The sequence below is a fragment of the Choristoneura fumiferana genome, chromosome 2 (genome assembly GCF_025370935.1).
Source record: "Choristoneura fumiferana chromosome 2, NRCan_CFum_1, whole genome shotgun sequence".
Taxonomy (NCBI): Eukaryota; Metazoa; Arthropoda; class Insecta; order Lepidoptera; family Tortricidae; genus Choristoneura; species Choristoneura fumiferana.
The window spans coordinates 13440210-13460882 of NC_133473.1; the positions used below are offsets into that span (position 1 = coordinate 13440210).

A 20673-nucleotide genomic window follows, 5' to 3' on the forward strand; every position below is an offset into this window, starting at 1 on the left:
TTGCCGTGTCGATATCTTTGCACTTGACTGTACCTGATAGCTGAGAACAATAGAGTAATTTGATGATACTTTTACAAATCCACTAGTTTTAAATATACTGGACAGTGTAACTTTTGAACAATACGGTTTCTGGAAAGCGTTGCCAAAACGACTTAAGAACTGGCTTTTTTGTTACTCCTTCACGCTAAAATGGCAGGACGGATTTTGATTAAATTTGGTATGTAGATAGCTGGACATCTGGAATAACACATAGGCTACTTTACATCCTGATATTCCCACGGGATAGGGATAAAATCTTGAATTTTCAACCGCTGGGTTTAGAGAGTCTTGAAATTTTGGACAGTTGTTCTTAACACAACCTCAATGAAGAATTTTATATAATCCTGTAATTTCAATTGTACCAGATCGAATTGTTTACGCGTGCGAAGCCGCGGGTAAACTCTAGTAACCTTATAAAGGAGAAATAAAGAGCTAGATCACTAGTGATCAAAGGCTCGACCCTCCATAATAAATTATCAGTGTAAGTAGGTATCCGTACTATTGAGTAAAGCTCAAAGTGTGCGTGCCTGACAGTACCGATAGCGGCCGCGACTGCAGATGGACGAATTCGTATTACGCACACACATTCGTGTTATACAGCGTCGCTTATCTATATACAACTACATTCATAGAAGGAGGAGGGACATGCATTAGTGAGTGAACATAACACAACTCACGCTGCAATGTTTTATTTACGACTAGGTATTCATCACGTAATTATGCATCCGGAAGTTTTGTGTGTTTATGTTTTAGAGAAAAAGAGATAACAAATAGAAAATGTACCTTGGAATGTTTAAAAAAACGATGGCGTGAACTTTATGCTCCCTGAGCACAGGCGTGAGGTCTTTTCCATCGCACTCCATCGTGACAAAGTCCGCCAGCCCCTTCCACTTGCGTTGCATCAGGTCCTTGCCGCCAGCTGTCCCGTAGAACAATTTGTTGCGGATACGCGAGTTGAACTTCTCTGGATGCGCCTCTAGAGGACAAAAGAACGGTCAAAGGGAGCGTTTAAAAAGATTAATCAAATAATACGTTCTAGAACTAACTGAATAGTAGGTAAACAACTACTGGGCCACAGTCGCTCATCAATCAAATGAGAACGCCTCGTTATGTGAAATTAGTTGTTGCCCTCGACTGCGAATATCCTGCGGAAACAATGCTATTCTGAGGATAAAAAGTGTCCTATGTGTAAAAGCGTGTGTGGATTAAAAGCACACATGCAACCTGGTTCTAGTAATTTTTAAACGATGGAGTAACAAATCGCAACTCTGGTGCTACACTGCATAAAAAGTATGGCGACGTTAGAGGATAGGTACCTAACCTACTTTAGCACTGGGGTGAATATTCGGGCAGTCATGGTGTTGCAGGTGTCTATGGGCGGCGGTGATCTCTTACCAAGACCCACTTGCTCGTTTGCCATCCAGTCGAATAAAAAAAAGTCATTATTCTCAACATCTTTCTAAGAGCCAAGCACTGCTATGTGTACACTTCCGACTGAGAATGTTTTTTTTTTAATCTTGGCCGAGACCGACATTGAGAACAAAACATATTCTCGGCCGAGACCGAGACTCAAAAAAATAAGTATTTTTTCAATAATTTAATTTTTATCTAAAAAAAAACACGCGTTATGAATGGAAAAAAAGGTTTTCATCATCATCATCTCAGCCGTAGGACGTCCACTGTTGGACATAGGCCTCCCCCACAGACCTCCAGTTGCTTCGGTTGGCAGTGGCCTGCATCCACCGTAAACCTGCGGCTTTCTTTTGTTGAGGTAGCCGGGTGTCTGCCGGGGATTCTTAGCACCCCTTGCCCCGCCGTTACCACGACCGCTACCGTAGTCGGGACTAGCGGGGCTGCCGGGGACCAGGGGCCTGGGTAAAAATTGTGCTTTCATATGAGGTTTATGAGGGGGTTAGTTATCCGTTACAATAGGAATAATTTAATAAAATAACTCAAACTTCAAAATGTTAAAATTAAGGGTCAGCTTAGGTTAGTGCGGTCGTGCGGTGTAAAGATAAGGGTGGTTTCATTCAATATCAAGGTGTTTGAATCAGCGATACACGCTCGGATACTGCCGCAGGTGAGTGAGCAGCTGAGCGACGAGCAGCACGGCTTCAGGCCGGGCCGCAGCACCGCCAGCAACTTGCTGAACTACATGGCGGACGTGTTGCCGGCGGTGGACAGTGGGGTGCAGGTTGACGCCGCTTACTTTGACTATAAAAAAGCTTTCGACTTGGTCGACAACGATATCTTGCTCAGAAAGTTAGCGGCGGTCGGTTTCACTCCGCATTTGCTGGAGTTCTTTGCCAGCTACATGAAGGACAGGCGGCAGTATGTGGAATACGCAGGTTACACATCTCAACCATATTTTACATGGTCGGGCGTGAGTCAGGTAGCAACCTAGGGCCCCTACAGTTGTATTGTATTGTATTGTATTGTAAAACTCTTTATTGTACATAACACACATGAAAATAACATAACACAGGATAATAAGATGTACAAAGGCGAACTTATCCCTTAAAGGGATCTCTTCCAGTTAACCTTTGAACGATTGACAGGATATCAGACACAAGAGTAGACACTACAAGTACAATGAAAAGGTAAAAGAACCGAAATTTAAATTAACTCAAAAAAAAAAAAAACATTTCAAATACACATACATATATATATAAGTACACAAACTAATACATAATAATGAAGTCAATAAACTAATACATATCAAGACAAATAAACTACATGCTAAATACATATATACATATACACCGCATATACACAAAACAGAACATACAACACTGCCTCCTTTAAGAATTTACGATGAACTGTCAAGCCAGTGCGCCCTTAAGCGATTCCGCAGGGTGGCAACCGACTGTGCCTGCCTGATATCACCTGGCAACCGATTCCACAGACTCACAGCGTGCACGGAGAAGGATTTAGAGTAAGATTTGGATTTGGAAACTGGAAAAGCGAGAGAAAGATTATTACTCGACCGCAACCGATTTCCAGACCCAGCAGCCAAGTAACTGAACCTTTCTGAAAGATAGGAAGGGGACTGAGGTTTAAAAAGGACATTAAAGAGCAACGACAGGATGTGAATATTACGGCGATGACGAATTGGCAGCCACTTCAGCTGAGCACGAAAAGTAGACACGTGATCGTATTTTCGGAGACCGAAAATGAAGCGTATGCACACATTCTGAAGTCGCTCAAGCTTGTCAAGTAGCTGCTCAGAGAGATCTAGATAGGCAATGTCGCAGTTTATATTAATGGTCAATGACCTGCCGTCGGTGGTTGTCGACTCGAAGTGTCTGATGTTTGCTGATGACCTCAAGTTGTCACTCGCTATAAATAATAGTGATGACTGTGAAAAGTTGCAAAAGGATATAAATAGAGTAGTCGCCTGGAGTGATAGCAACCGTTTGCAATTTAACGTTACAAAGTGCGTAACGATTACTTTTTCTAGGGCACGTACGCAATTACGATACGACTATGAAGTGGATGGTAGTCCAATGACTAAGGTGAGGGAAGTCAGAGATCTAGGGGTTCGTCTAGTTAGCGACCTTTCCTTTCGGGACCACATCATGAGTTGCTGCAAAAAGGCATATAGAAATTTAGGGTTCATCCTCAGAACAGTTAGAAAATTTACTAACATTAAAACTATTATAACTTTGTATAATGCGTTGGTTAGGAGTCACTTGGAGTGCAACGCAATAATATGGGCACCGCATGAACAAAAATACAAAAGGATGGTGGAGAGGGTTCAGAACAAGTATTTAAGATACTTGTATCTTCGGTATTATGGGGTGTATCCTTTCTATCCTCTAATGTATCCAACATTATTCGTGTTGGGCATGGTGGGGTACAACGAGCTGGGAGTAAGGAGGGACTTGGCACTTGTAACGTATATATGGAAAATTCTAAGAGGTGTCATTAAAAATGCGGACATACTGGGGAGACTGGGGCTGTATGTGCCGGAGCGGTACGTGTGGCGGCGGCGGCGGCCGCGACTGCTGGCCGAGCCGCGCGGCCGGACCAACTTGCTCAACAGGGCCCCGCTAACTCGGGCCATACATACGCTGAACAAAATAGCCGAAGAAACAGATTTGTTTCTCTGTGTTTTGAGTGAATTCACAAAGGTAGCACTATATGTTATATGTTACAAGAATAATTAATTACTTATATATTGAAGCAATATTTTTTATATTTGTGTTGGAACTTCTCTGTCGCATTAGGTCAAGCCTGTAATGATAGATGTAAGTGTGTGTACAATAAATAAATAAATAAATAAATAAATAAATATTTCGGCGTACACTTAGTTCAAGTACCTATCTACCTATGCTAAACCCGAAAATATATAATGTCTCTAATCCCTGACTTAGACATGGTTACGGGTAGATCATGGCGCTTATGCTAATATGTCAGTAAATTTCTAAAATATCAAAGAAAGCCATTAACCCCTTGGACCGCACTTAACCTGACCCTACCCCTCCCTCAATTAGAACTCACTGTTGCCGAATTTGTTTCAGCAAAATTTCAAAGATTGCATTATTATTTGTAATTGCTACGGAGCCCTATGCTAAACGTATCCGACACGGTCTTTGCCGGTTTTTATTTTAATTGTTTCAAAAAAAATAACACATATTCGAATTTTGTTGTTTTAATTGCCATTTCAATAAAAAAATACTCTAAGTACTTACTTTAGCCTCTGTAATTATTTCCCTAACATTCAAAATGTGAAAGTGTGTGTTGTGCGCGCGTTTGTTACTCCTTCACTCAAAAACATCTTGACGGATTTGAAAGAACTAATATATAAAGCTGGATAGAGTAAAGCAGCGCATACGCCAATGATGTGCGAGGATGTATTTTCATTAACCAATAGAAATGCTTCATTTACCCATCCTCGCTCCGCTCCGCTGTTTCCACCAGAGATGTGCTGTGCGTGGATGGGTAAATGAAGAGTGTTAATGAAAGCACATTCCTTGCAACACATCCCCGCACATTGTTGGTGGAAACCCTGCTTAAAACATTGGCATTTTAACACAATATTCCCCCGATGTCTCATCATCCCAGCCTATATAAGTCCCACTGCTGGGCACAAGCCTCCTCTCAGAACAAGAGGGCTTGGGCCATAGTTCCCACGCGGGCCCAGTGCGGATTGGGAACTTCGCACGCACCATTGAATCGCTTCGCAGGTTCGTGCAGGTTTCCTCACGATGTTTTCCTTCACCGCAAAGCTGCTCGTGGTAAATTTCAAATGTTATTCCGCACATGAATTTCGAAAAACTCAGAGGTGCGAGCCGCGGTTTGACCCCACGACCCTCTGCTTGAGAGGCGATAGGTCAAACCACTAGGCCACCACGGCAATTCAACATCGCGATCGCTAAATCAAGATAGATAATATGAATTTGTGTATGCGTGCTCTTCGTACTACGACCACGATATTATAACTTTTGGATAGTCCCGTGAGAATTTGGGTAATTATTTGAGGTGTAAGATAAATGTTACAGAAATAAAAACACACATTTTGATGTGGTCTGTTTTATTTTGAACATAAGGATATGTACCGATAAGATGCTTTATATTATAAGAGATCGATAAAGTTTATTTTGGTTAAAAAAAGCAAAAATCCAATTTTAACGGTAACGAAAATGAGCATCGAGACCACGAAAAAGAACATTTTGTTTATTTTAAAATCTTATAATTGTACTATTTGAATGAAAATCCGATCATAATGAGAAAACGAATAAGCATTATTTAATTAATCAGGTATCAACAGAAATAGACAATCGATATCTATATAAAAAAAAATTAAAACTTGACCACGAAAATGACGACTTCAAATTGTCATTTTTGTAACCTTTTAAATACTATCTAGAAATTACTTAATTAAAGTAAGATTAATAACTTCAACTCACAAACCAAAACAGTTTTCAATACCTTCCCCCCGTGCAGGTCTACGGTAAACCAGAACGAAATTATGTTACAACGAACAACACAACAAATGCTCCTCTAAATGACGAAGTTTTCTTTTAATATTTAGATATATACATTTCACACGTACATTCAGGGCAAAATAATTCTTGAACCTCTCGCCAGTTAACAAAATTGGCGTCGCACTGGTCATAATTCCTATAACCACACCTGGAGCAAATGTTGTTGACGGTCAACCATTCTTCGTTTAAATCAATTAAATCAATAACGGCATAAACGATTACACTGTAAAAAGCAGAAAATTCTATAAAAGTGTTCTGTATTTTTCTACTTGTAGGGAAAATCATCTTTTTCGTGGTCTTTAATCAGTTTCGTGGCCCATAGGACCACGAAAATGATGACCACGAAATTGAAAAGCTCTTACTTTCGCGGCTCTGCAGTAAATATCCTATAGATTTGAAGCAAATGAAATCAATATTGAATAACTTAACTGCAAATGACACAGCACCAGTAAAACATTATATTTATTTACCCAATACTTACCAAGTCGCAACCGTAACGAAAATGACGCTCGATCTTTGACGCAAATCTAACTGAACCTTTATTACATTAATTATAGATAAATAATTATGACTTGCGATAAACATTATACGTTATATTGACGCAGTCTTATTTTCAAAGTTGCTTATAGTTAAAAAAGGATTTACAGGAGGTTTGACCTCTTTTTTTTGTTTAAAATATACTTAATAAGTGTGGCTACGAAAATGATGGTGTATTTTGGAACAACGGGAAATGTAGAAAAAAATAGTCTTATCAATGTCCTAATTTTTTTATGTTTGCATGCATGGTATATCATATTATGAACATTCAATCCATGTTTTAAACAGCAAGTTTTCTATACCTTGTATTTTTTACAATACTACAAAGTCGTCAGGTTTAATCCGAACCTGACCACGTAACTGCTGCTCGTGGTAAATTTCAAATGTTATTCCGCACATGAATTTCGAAAAACTCAGAGGTGCGAGCCGCGGTTTGACCACAAGTTTCTGCTTGAGAATATCAAACTAAGCACCACTTAAAAACAATAAATCGATAGATAATATGAATTTGTGTATGCGTGCTCTTCGTACTACGACCACGATATTATAACTTTTGGATAGTCCCGTGAGAATTTAGTAAAATCCCGAAATTTCAAATCAGCTGCCAAACTCAATGGTTTATGCGAGCAAAACCACGGGTAAAGGTTAGTAGATTGTAATTCAGCAGCACTGGAAATATTAACTAACATTATTAACTACCTAACTAAAATTATTATTAAACCATTATTTTCGTAGACCGCTTAATGTTACGATTATATCCAAAGTTATCGGCTGATAATAATAACCGTAAATCCACTCAGTCTAATTAGTTGTTAGGAAACTTTAAGTTGCTATCGATTTCCATCTAACAGTCAAAAACAGAAACGGAAATTACCTACCTCTTGCCTCGTGGAACTCGAGGGCTATGTGGGCGTCAACACCGAAGGAGAAGTAGTTATTGACCACGTTCAGGGGTAGTTCTGGTTTGGCGTTCCTCGTGTCTTCGCCGGCTGCGGCTTGGTTGGGTTCCACGGTCAGCTCCCATCGGTCCAGAAGCACCGTGTCGCTCTCGCCTATATTCGCCAGGATCTTTGATATAGGCTCGTCTTCGTAACCCTGAAGAGAACGCAATTATTTTTTAAGGTCTACTTTGACTAATATAAAATTAAAGTTACAAAACTTATCGTTTATTATAATTAATATTTGCCACGTTGTGTTTTATTTCCGAAAGTTTTTTTTTTGACAATTACATATTATTAAACTGACTGAACTAATGCAAAAATGAATGTAAATAAAATACAGAAACTAAAACTGATGATATTATGATATTTCACATTAGTTATATTTTTGATCTTGTTACTTTACACGCACCGTTTCGTAGATATTTGCTGCGTCTGGTAATTAAATATGAGTAAATATTTGACGGACCGTTAGAGATAGATTAAATATCAAAGAGACAAAGAACGATGAAGACATCCGAAATTCAATATTTGATAAAAACAAATAATGTACTATGCTTCAGGGCATGTTAAAACAATAGGTTTACAACTTTCAACCGTCGAGATTTTCACAGCGAACTAAAAGGGACTGGATATTTGTGCTTTTGTGCAACAAGAGAGCAAAGTTGTTTTTTGCTATGAGTGTTGAATTTGAATCCCGAGCAAGCGAAGGATTCTATAATTGAATCACGAGCGTAGCGAGTGATTCTAGGTTAGAATCCTGAGAGCAGCGAGGGATTCAAACACACCAGATGCAAAAAAACTTTGGTCTCGTGTGACACATGCAATTTTCACCTCAGCAGATTATTATAAATCTTATTAAATATGACTTTAAATAAACATAAATAGATCTGTTGTAAATTCATTCAATTTGACAAATATTTATTCCAACTCTAAGGGGTAGGCAGTATACGGAACGCTTTTATTAAAAAAACAAGAGCAGCGGTTTTCGTGCAACGAGATTGCATACTTGTCAAATACTTAAAAGTACTTGTTAAGATTGTAATCAACAGATTTGATCTTATCTCTCACTTTTATCGTGTTGAAGTGACAGATCAAAGTGAAGTTCAAATATTTGGAATGCGGTATTTGACTATTTTGTATATGTTTTATAAATTAAAACTACACAATGCCTGTTATCGAATAGAAAAACAATTTTTAAGCTACCTTTACAAATAACAAAGTTATAAAGGTTTGAAATTCAAGATTAGACAGAGAAAACATACTGGCATGTGACGTCAGCCAGTACCGCCATACTTGCTGCATAGAGAAAAGCGTTTGAGAAAGAGACAGGTATATAGATTTTTCAAAAAATCACTATAAATCCAATTTTCAACCGATTTAAATTTTCTCTTCGCTAAACACTATCTGTTTATCCATATGTTCATAATAATATCAAGATATGGCAAAATCAGGAGTTGTCAAATACCGTATTCAGTGAGTAGACCCATAGCACTGGCTAGAATTTTTAAAAATATATTTAAAAGCTACTTTGTCTCACGGAGTGAGCAAAATACGACTTTGCTCACTGATTTTTAATAGCAAAACCTGCTTGTTTGAGCTGCTGAGGTGAAAAATATTTTAAATAATTGTTAAATCCAGTTTTAAGGGCGTCTATCAATCTTGTTATGCTTGAAAGGCAGGAGGGGGAAGTGATACCAGTAAAAAAAAAACGAAAAATTTTCGTGTTTATAAAGTCTCATGTGTATTACGCTTAAAATTCAGGTGTATCAGAAAATTAAAAAAAAAGATAAGAAGGAAAAACTAAATTGACGTCCTCTAACTTTACTAACCCTACTACTATTAACTAATTTATAACCTTAAGTGAAATGAGGGGTGTTGTTTCAACTCTTGATAATGAACCTACTTATATGGTTTACAAAGAAAAGTCATTGAACCTATGGAGATTATTCAGCAAGTGCATTAGATATTGTTGGCAAACTTAGATTAGCTCTGGAATCGGGAGCTTCGTCCCAGCCGTCCGGCTAAAGATTTGTGATTACAGATTCTTGATTGTTCTCTTGCTTCATGCTGCACAGGGAACAACTAAACTTAAACTTGGAATAGCTATTGAATTGATGGATTAAATAAGTTGGCTGAAGGAAATTAATTGAAGTTAATAAAGTTTAAAGTTGTCATTTGAGCAAACTCTGTTTTGTTCGTGTTAAATTGTACTACCAATTACATTTTGTACTTGCAAAACGAATTTTGTGTCGGTTATATTCACTTCAATATGTACTTATTTCGATTTACTGTCATTTGGTGCAAATGGAAAATAGTCATATTTTTGAGTGTACGTAAATACAAGTGGTTGTTTTTTTTTCGGCATACATCAAATTTGACAATTTCACCATAGGACAACGTTGCATTTTCGACGATAGTCAGGATGGTCAATTTTCCTTGTTGGTGTAGGTATTTCAAATTGTAATTTTTCTGCTTTGACGTATAACTTTGAGTTGTCCATTTTCCATTTCCACCAAATGACAGTAAATCCTTATTTCTTTCTTGTAAGTCGCTCGCTGCCTCTTGACAGAGCGGTCGCGATCGTCGGATGAGGATTTTTTATTTCGAGCCTTCATGATGGCTTTCTACGGAAGATAGTGTGGTTTAGGGCTGATGCACACCGGTTGCGTGTGCGTAACGTGACACTGTATAGAAAGATGCCAGTACACTCGCCACGCATCTGGTGTGCATCGGCCTTAAACCTTGCCTTCCACACCGCAGTGCTGGAGGTTCCTTATTGGCACTAGACAGCGCTGCTGCAAACTCTCACATCAAGTCCCTTAATCGCCTTTTACGACGCCTACGGAAAAGGATAGGTCCGTCCTACTCTAAAACTGGGCACGGCAGAAGGCACCGTTTATAATGCAATACCTACGTATTTATCAGCCTATAAATACGATAGGAGTGGGATTTTATCTTCAATCAGTATAATTATACGTTGTGAAGTCACGGTTCGAATATAGGCACACGGAAAGGCTCGTTTGAACCCTTCACAAGCTAAATTGTTTTAGAAGTTGTCAGAAATAATTATACGCTTTTAAACAATCCATTTACCTCGCATGCTCCCCGGTATTGACTCAAAAGTGTAAGTAGACATACATACATAGGTACATAACATACATTGATAATCAAAATTACACGCACAGAACATAATTCTGAAACAGTTTGAGGGGATCTGTCATTGTTCCCTCGTTTGGAGTTTTGTTTGTCGTTTTGTTGATTAATAAAATTTTGATGTTGAATGTAATATCCCTTGTTTATGTGCTCGTTAATGTTATACGGCAAAAAGCTACGGGGGATAATCATAACGGTTGCTTACATTGTTAACTTGTGAAAGTCAACACAACAGTCACGAACGATTGTAACATACGTTTTAACGATTTGTGTCATTGTTCTTATAGATATATTTTAAGTGTATTTGCATGGTTGAGTCGCTTTTCTGACGAAAATTGACTATGTACGGTTGTACTTAGAAAATAAAACATGTACAATTTTATCTTCGGTAGTTTTTTAAATTTAAATCAAAAGAACATCTAGGTACCTAATTGTATAAGTAAGCATGTTGCTCATACCTATCTTTAAAATATGGAGGTATGTACGTACGGCGATTAAAAAGTTAATGATCTAATTATTTTGTTCGTGTATCACAAATCGTCAAGATTCCCCCTACCATGAATGGGGAGGTAATTTATGGATGAAACCCATATATAGACGTCTTGCGCTTTTAGCTCGCCGTTCCTCCTATTGCTTAGTATTATGACATATATGTCCAATCAACTTTTTTACCGACACTAATCTGTCCGCGACATTTTTCAAACAATTGCAGATTTTTGTAAGTAAACATGTTTTTTCTGTAATTTAATAGATGGTGTACATGAATACATGCCATCCTACGTAAGTTCAACCTATTAAACCTCTAAAATAAAATAAATAAATATCTTGTTGGAAGTACGATTTTTTGGTAACGCCAGAGACAATTTTGGTAACGCAGGACACGCCCAATGTGTCGGTAAAATAGTTGATTGATCCATATATAACACTAAATATGTCATGATATCTTATTGAGAACTGCAGTTCTCACTGTGACCTAAAAGGCGCAGTCAGGCGTACGTCAGCGCGCGCAGAATAATTAAGTGTCAACGATAGCAATAGGGAACTACTCGATTGTATAGAGTGACAGTGTTGTGGTTCTGTGGAATACCTTTACGATGCCAATGCTTACCCCGCCCCAGCCGAGGGCCCTCGCGAGGTCGTTTCCGGTGCCGAGCGGCAGCACGCCGACGGCCGGCCGCGACCCGATGCGGTCGAGAACCGACAGCACCCAGCCTACGGTGCCGTCACCGCCGCACGCCAATACGCGCAAGTTTGGCACCTTGCGGAACAGCTCCAGGCTAGGATAAAACAACTAGTTAAGGCTATTAAGCTATTACTTAGTATAAAACAACTGGGTCCCGCTAAAAACAGCGCAACATTATGCTGAGTGGGGCCTATTCGTAACTATTAGATGTTCTTGTTATTTATTTTATCCTTGTGATGTATTTTTCTGTGTATCGAATATGTGTAAATAAATATTTCACTCTCTTTACCTCACCCTCTTTCTTTCTCTCTCTTAATCTTCAATAAAGTCTTACGTGAGTTTAGAAATAATGTTTAGTAAGTTGTAGATGCTGGTATTAAGTCGCACCCCTAGATCAAGAGTAGGTAAGTATATCACTCAAAATAATATACCATTTTAATTTAGATCATCCAAAAAATTAATGAAGTCTAAATTAAAACGGGGTATTATTTTGAGTTGATATACTCTTGATCTAAGAGTGCAAAGTTGAAGACTTTTCGTTTTATATTACGAAGCAATAATATGTTATAGAAAATATACCTACCTACTGTAGCGAAAGGTACCTATCCCTATTGATAGACCAAAAAGGCAAACTATTAATATAAGTGGCTATTGTTCTCGTTTTTTTGAAGCCGATTGCGTAAGTACTAAAATCCTACACCATAAAAACCAATATTTAAAATTTATTATTGCAGGTTTTTTTATACATATAGGTAAACAAGTGAGCGGCACCACAACCTATAATTTAAACGCTTTCAACAATACAACGTGAACACAACTATATTCGCGTGTTGTTCTTGTACGCAACAGTCTTCCCTCAGTAAAAAAAGACATTGAAGACTTTATTTATTTACAGATTACAGCAAGAAAATAACACTGCAGAAGCAAGCGGGTAGTATTTTGCACTAGAAGTGTTTTGTCTAGGGCTGCAGTTAACAATGTTGGGGACTGTACTAAATTTCCATTAGACCGGTAATCCCGGAGAACGTTCAGTTAAAGCGACAAAACAAAGCTATCAAGAGAACACCGCATCCCGCGTTTAGAGAATTCAATTCCTATCCTTTGGTTGTGCGCCAGCTCTAGTGAGACGAGATGGCCGCTCGTTAAAATAGCCAACCACCGCACCAGGTTCTGTACTACAAAGTGCAAAATTCGAACTTCCTATCTTGCCGTCCCGTTGACGCTTATATTATTTAATACGAGAGTGAGAGGGACGGTGCGATACGAACTTAGATTTTCGAATTCCGTAGTAGCAACCCAATCTTAGTATTAAATGCGTTTTGACCTAGATACGCACTTTATTTCCTCAACTTTTAAGCTATTGTGAATTTGAAGCAGAGAGTTGTGGCAAGTAATTATGACATAATACGGTTTAAGTCAATAACGATTAAATTGATCAAGTCCAGCGTGTCGGTAATCGGGAGTGATGAACTGATGAACTGTAATCCTTTATCAGAAATTCGTTATATGTCTAATTATTACGTATACAAAATGGCAACGCAGTATTTTAATTTCAGGTGGTCTAAAAGAGTGACGTTACAATAAACATATCGTTTGGATTTATTCATGACCCAAGTCGAAGATTCAAATTTATTGTAAAGAGACAATCGAGTACATTGCAGGACAAACGAGGTTTGATTTGTCACTCAATTAGATTTAAAAATTAAATCGTTCAATCTGATCCGGGATGACAGTTCCTCTTAAATTTAGACTCTATACTTAACCCTGATCTGGGTGGATTTGCTGTTAACTCGGAGTATACTAAACCCTAGTCCGCGCAAGCCTGTCATAAAGTAATGTTCCAATAAACAGAAACAATTACTTAGCTCACCCGAAACCTTATGATAGCTACGTTTATGCAAAAAATGTGTGTTCATGCAGTTTCTCCACCTCCACACTGTATAAGAACACACATAAATCACACAAACCCATCTAAGTATACCTACATAATGCTACCAGAAGTAGATGTTATATCTGGTATAGCATGGTGAACGGTTGTGTTGCTCTAAAGATGAGCTCTAGTTGAGTTCGAAACACGTCAGTGTAGTGTGGTGGTGGTGATAGATGGGTTTGTGTGATTTGTGTGTGTTCTTACAGTGTGAGGTGGAGGAACAGCATGAACACACATTTCCTGCATAAATGTAGCTAGAAGGTCGCGGGTGAGCAAAGGACTTAATTGTTTCTGTTCATTGATATGGACCTTCGCAAAGTAACGTCTGATTCAATAAATAATTTGATAAGTTCCACTTACCCAGGGCCCGGTCCACCTTGCGTCAAATCGAATACTTGTCGGGGGTTCAGCAGCCACTGGAATTTCTGTAGCAGTTTGGCTCCCTGGTTCCCCCCACTCTTTGGGTTGATGAACACGAGGACCGGATGGACATTCGCAGTAGGTATGGGTTTTATTACAAATGTCTTTTGCTCGTTTTTTGAATCTTTGCCTTTCTTTTTTGACGCATTTTTCTTTTTTGGTGATTTTCTTAAAGACGACTTGAAGCTGCCTCTTCTGGGTAGTTTGACGATCCATGACGGTGGCACGATTATATTTGACTGCGAGCCTGATTTTAAAAAGTTACTAAAAGTTAGTATGCTATACTATTTACTGTTAAATTTCAAAATGTATAATAATCTACACAAACTTTAAATACAAGGGTAAATAATAATTACCATGCACATTAAAATTAAAACCCAAAAATTCATTTAATTTGAATATTTTATGGATAAAACAAACTATGACAGAACGCTGATTTGTGATTTTTGCTGAGCACCAAATTCGTGTGACTAACAATAAGTGAATTGATTTATTATGATGAAATTTGCTTTTGGTCGAAAAAAGTTTAGTCGCACGCTACAGGACAGGCTAAATGTGCTTGATTATTTATTTACATATTTATTTACTAAGATTTATGTAAGAGCTTGTCAAATAATACCCATTAAAAACCAGAGCTCAACCAGTCGTTTTACATGTTATAATCCATGTTGAATTAACCAACTGTGACAATTTTCAACATGTAACTACCGTGAGACTCACTCATATTAAACGGTAGTACGAGTAGGTAGGTATATCGGATAACTCACGTCATGTCACGTCGTTATAACAAAATGACGATGAAAACGCGGGTAGTCGTGCGCCGGTATTAGTTTCGTCGGGTAGTCGCGCGAGCAGAGCGGTGGCGCGCAGTGTGCGTGTTGCAGCAGCCGCCGGCCGAGTCGCGTTGCTCCTATACTCCGTTTAATTTAAGGTTTGAACTAACGGTCAAATTGTAATACACGTTTCTCGATATTTCGAACACAAATAGACTAAAAATACCTACATATTGTAGGTACATTTATTAGCGTTATTTATTATGTTTTTATTATAGAAGTACACACAATTTTAAACAGTTCCGTTGTTTCATTAAAAAAGGGTGCAAATTTAACGTCAAGTTTCAAATGTTAAAATAAATGGAGTACTTATAGACTAGGATATAGAGGAAGGGCTATGAATTAGCCCGAAACATGTCGAGCTAAACTCGATTTCAGACGTGAGTTACCCGATATACTATCTTTTAAACTATAGCAAAATGCAGATTTGTGACATTTCATCATCATCATCACCAATATCATCCTTAGAACGTCCACTGTTGAACAGATATAGCCAAATTCGGGCAACTAAGCGAATTGATTTCAGCTGAAAATTGAGTGCCAGTTTAAGGCGACTGTTTTCCTTAAATGATTACCTAATGAACATTGCTCTCCTATCCGCTGGAGGTTGAAGCAACTCTCTTTGTTGTGATAGGCGTCTTTGCACCACGAACAGCTCAGGGCCACGATCTCTTTCGAGCTGAAAGACAGCTTTGCTTGCAGCGACTGTTGGCAAAATATTATACATTTATATTCTGCGTTAACTTAGAAGTTGAGCCAGTTGGTTACTTTGATCTTAAAGATAACACTTTGTCTTCAATTTATGGAATGTTTGCTCAGCCTGTGTTGTTTAAATCTTACTGTAAGTACTTAGTAAACCCCTTATAGTTTTATAAAAAAGGTTCTGGGGTGACGGGCAGTGGCAATGGTGATAATCAGGTAGCGACTAGACTATTTAAATATCTTTTTTTTTTGGTTTAATTAATTTAATTGTAATTAAATATCTTGTTTCAAAAAAACGTCAAAAAAGTACTGCTAAAGAGGAGCCATTTAGTAAATACACTTATGTTCAAAATTAGGTAAGTTTGACATTTTTTCAGGCTATGTCACTCACTTTGTTCTTCTGCGGATCGCTTAATTACTGATTCGATCTCGCTGTGAATGAAACTTCGACCTCTTTACTGCTTTTTGAGTGTCTTTAAGCCCTCTTATAAGCGTGTTAACAATTACGATTTAAATAGCCAAAAAGCGTATAAAGCATTTTGTTTCTTTTGGAGATACGCACACTTTCCAAATTGTCATTCACTACTTCGTTAGCCTTTTCTACGGAATTCTGCGATTGCGCACACCACCAACAGCAGCGACGCCGCAAGGACTGCACAACAAAACCATGCAACACATAACACATGCCATCAAACACAACATAAAAACTTAAAACGACAACAGAACAATGGTTCAATGAACACGAAATGCAACTTAAAAGTGTTCATTACTCATATGAAAAGCGCGTGAATAGAAGCAGTGTAACCTAGAAACCTCGTTTTTTACGCGGCGGGCGATATGCTAACACGTCATTAAAAATGAAGTTTTAATTTCGCATCGAGTTGGCGTAGCGTGCCGTGGCGCGCACCCTGTGTCGCATGCAAGGCAAATGCAAATGATGGCGACGTGACGTGCGCTCTCGGGGGCTACGGGCTTGGTACTCCGAAATTCGAATTTCGTATCGTACCTACCGTCCCTTTTCCTCTCTATTTAAATAATATTAGCGTGAGCAAGATGGCACGGTACGAAATTCGAATCACAGTATAAGGCCTGTGCCGCCGTACTCGTAACTCTTGTGTCACGTTGAATGACAGGTCGCGACCGTTTGAAATTCAACAGGGATTTAACACCTAAATTGGCGACGATGACGTGTCGTACGTAAACGTAAGGCGCTTATCACACTGCCAACGCACCTTGCTGCGAGATGCGGTATGTGGGGCTACGGTTTTTCACTTAGACTGTAGAATCTTGCTTTGTATGCAAAAACAGCATTTTATAACACACTGGCTCGTCAACTCCGTGTGAGATGTGGCGTGCGCTCAGAGGAAATAAATACATAGAGAGGCCCTATTCTACTATACATACATTTGTTATGCAAATACACGTAAAATCGATATAAACATAAGAAAACACGTATTATCTCTTTCTTTCTAAGGTGGTTCGGCATATGAAAACAAAGACGGCATGACATTTGTTTATTCTAGACTCGGCAATGGCTTGTCAGTACGAGCAGATGACATTTCCGGCTGCCATCCGCCATTTTATGTGACAGCGTATTTGTGGTACGTGATCTGTCAAGTGAACGAATACTACGGAGTTTTTGGCAATTTTCAGCAAAATAAAAATATTTTTAAATTCGGTTTTGTGTTGTGGACATCAAGAGATACAAACGCAACATGCCTTCATGTTCCATAAAATGGTGTTCTTCTCGGAAAGCGAGAAATCAAACGAATCTGACTCATCATAGGTTAGTACCCGTTCTTTCTTCAAATGGTGCCATTTCGTGGTAATATTTAATCACTGCTAGTTAATTTTCGTATGCTTTTATCGTTACCATCAAAGATATGCAGATTTTTTGCCACTTATCGTTGTATTTTTGGTTCCATTTAATTTAATAATACTGACAATCTTCTTTAGTGTTGTGCTGAATATCGACATATAAGTAGAACCGAAATAAATGTAAATTTCGTCCATGGTTTTTCACTGATGGCTGTTATAATTTTACAGGTTCCCTAGAAATGATGCGTTACGGCGGAAGTGGTTGGACGCAATAGGCGTAGGTAATATTAATCCACGGCATAAGGAACTGTTCATCTGTTCATTGCATTTTGAGGAGGTACACAGTTCAACAAATCTTTAGACATTGTTAGATTGCGGGATAACGCTGTACCCTCGTTGTTTAATACGGTAAATATTGCTCTGAAAACAATCAATTTGAATTAGCTGTTTTGTATGACCTTAAGTGAAGTCAAAAAGCCCCTTGCACCCAAATTGACTGGGGCGCAAAAGTGCCCAACTCTATCTCGGACAAGCGATATAATACTTTAATTTGGTGCCACTAATTGACACTGTTTTTTTTAGCTATCAAAATCAAGAGAAACACCAATCACACCAACAAAAGAAAATCGGTATGTGTCATACGAAATGGTACTACATAACTATAGATAAATTAACATACTGTCTGAAATGAATAGAGCAAAATAAAACAAGCAAAATAATTTTCAGGTGACAGCGGTTCCTTTGATGTGTCAGAAAAGAGAACTTAGCTCCGGCTCATGATATAGTAAAATTTATATTAATATTTTGTGTTTAATAAATCAATAGTGATTAATATCTTTAGTCCAGTAATTTGTATGCATTGAAATATCAATGTTTTTTTTATAAAATTCAAAATATTTTTGAATTGTCAGTTACATAAATTAATGCAAAATTTATTTTCAGCCGTCAACTTCTAAACAAGTTCCAGTTTTATGTGAAATTGGCAACATTCATGAAAATGTGGCACCAAAGAATTAGTTGCCTCCGGCTTGTCATACGGTAAAGAAAATAGTTTGTAAATTGATGTAATGATGATTAAAATTGTTCAAGCTTTCATAATTTTTCATTATCTTTGCCCGTCACAATTATTTAAAAAAACGTAGTGTCTTCTGTCACCTGTCATTAGATTGTTAACATGAGTTAATTGTCGATTTATGTATAAATATAAATAAGTAATATTCCAATAACAATCTACTTAAATACATTTATAATAAATTATTTAAACAATAAAAACTTAATAATAATAATTAAAAACTAATATAAATCTAAAAAAGGCCCCTGTGGCATGGTTCCAAGAATGCTGGCAGCATTTCCTCGCTGTATGACGATGCCAAGACGCTGAGCGAGGAAGCTGCCAGCCCTCTTGTCTTCGGTGGCGTCGACCAGTCTCTTTGTCAGTTGGCTGAATAGTTCCCTTGCGCCAGGGCCCCAAATAAGTTGTATTATTTTCGTTGTTTTGAAAATAAAGGGCATTTTATACGTTGTTATTGTTTCATTTAGTCAGCACAAGGTAATCACACGCCACTTAATTCGTGCAAGTTCCTGAAACAAGCCTAGCTTTGTTTTGCACGTTCTGTCACATATTTTTTCACTTGTATAGTATTTGTTATCTATCAGCAGCCTAATTACCAATCTCCTTGTACCTACATGCAGTCAAAGTAATTATGAACAAAGTGAATTTCAAACTGATTTTTCCAAAAAGAAACAAAATATTGATACCATTGCTACTCAAAGTATTAGCCGCCAATAATTCGAATATCGATATCAAATATCTTGGTTTCGAAATCGATAGCACAACCCTTGAGCGCCATTTTATGTGACATGTTTAGGTATGCACGCGTATTTTGTAGGTATTTCTGGTCCATAAGTATAGGTCTATGGGCGTGCGCGACGGTACAATTTGGCGGCGAGTTTCATCGCTCCGCACCCCACAATGGCATACGGTGGCGGTGTGATAACCGCCATGAAATCTGACAATATCCGCAATCGCAACTTGTCAGGCTTTTGACATGGTGAGAAAAGTTTTTATTGTAGGTACCTCTAGTATTTGAATGATTGATTGAAACTGAACTGAACATTGATAAGACTGAAGATTTCATGCTAGACATATTTATAAGCGCCCACGCTTATCTTGTGCGGCAAAAGCTCAAGTAGGTATATGACCACTTTATCCCTCGTTGAACAATCTATTTACCATTTGTTAGTTCTTTACCTCAAAAGCATACATTTCTTGTAGCGATTCACCGAATCGCATTTCACCTCGATCGTATATTTAATGTTTATGGGCGGTGGTGATCTCTTACCATAAGGAGACCCCCTTGCTCGTTTGCCATCTAGTCAAATAAAAAAAAAATTTACAGCGTCCTGTCACAATCGTTTATTTTTTTAGTAGCTGTAAATTTTAGTCGCATTTCACCTCGATCGTGCATCGTGTTGTGTCTTCATCATCATCATCATCATCATGTCAGCCGAAAGACGTCCACTGCTGGCCATAGGCCTCCCCCAAGGCTCTCCACTCAGACCGGTCTTGTGCTTTTCGCATCCACCGCGATCCCGCGATCTTAACCAGGTCGTCGCTCCATCTTGTTGGAGGCCTACCGACAGCTCGTCTCCCGGTCCGCGGACGCCATTCGAGAACCTTCTTCTTCTTCTTTCTTCGTTGTTTTTCGTTGTGTCTTAATCGCGTTTTTTTAGTCGTTATTAATTTTAGTTGCATATCATCTCGATCGTGTATTAACGCGTCAAAAGAGTCCCAGGCAAACATCGATCGCGACGCAATGCGTCTAGGGTAAAACTACTGACACGTAAAGCTAATGAGATGCTACAAAAAAGCTACGCTTAAGTTCTAGATTCTATTGAAATTTTGTTAGTTCGAGGTGAAATGCGATTGGGTGAATCGCTACAAGGAATTTATGCTTTTGAGGTAAAGAACTAACAAATGCTGTTTACTATAATGCTATTCAGGTGTCTGCAAACGATTAAATATTAATTCTGACGTACCTATATAGTTAGTGATGCTTGTGGAATAATCCAGACGCTCTGGTGCTAATAACGTCAAAGGACGTTACGTTGACGTTATCTGCATAAC

The 20673-nt window shown here is 38.3% G+C and overlaps 1 protein-coding gene across 1 annotated transcript in view; it reads right to left on the bottom strand.

Moving 5' to 3' along the window:
• Nucleotides 1–20673, bottom strand: part of rdgA (retinal degeneration A) — a 248329-nt gene that overhangs the window by 20999 nt on the left and 206657 nt on the right. The window contains exons 7-13 of the mRNA XM_074111318.1: nucleotides 16291–16380; nucleotides 15602–15731; nucleotides 14134–14440; nucleotides 11769–11937; nucleotides 7445–7661; nucleotides 823–1015; nucleotides 34–40 (exon numbers count right to left, since the gene is read on the bottom strand). Of these exons, the coding sequence (XP_073967419.1) occupies nucleotides 34–40; nucleotides 823–1015; nucleotides 7445–7661; nucleotides 11769–11937; nucleotides 14134–14440; nucleotides 15602–15731; nucleotides 16291–16380 (1113 nt within the window). The remainder of the gene's footprint in view (nucleotides 1–33; nucleotides 41–822; nucleotides 1016–7444; nucleotides 7662–11768; nucleotides 11938–14133; nucleotides 14441–15601; nucleotides 15732–16290; nucleotides 16381–20673) is intronic.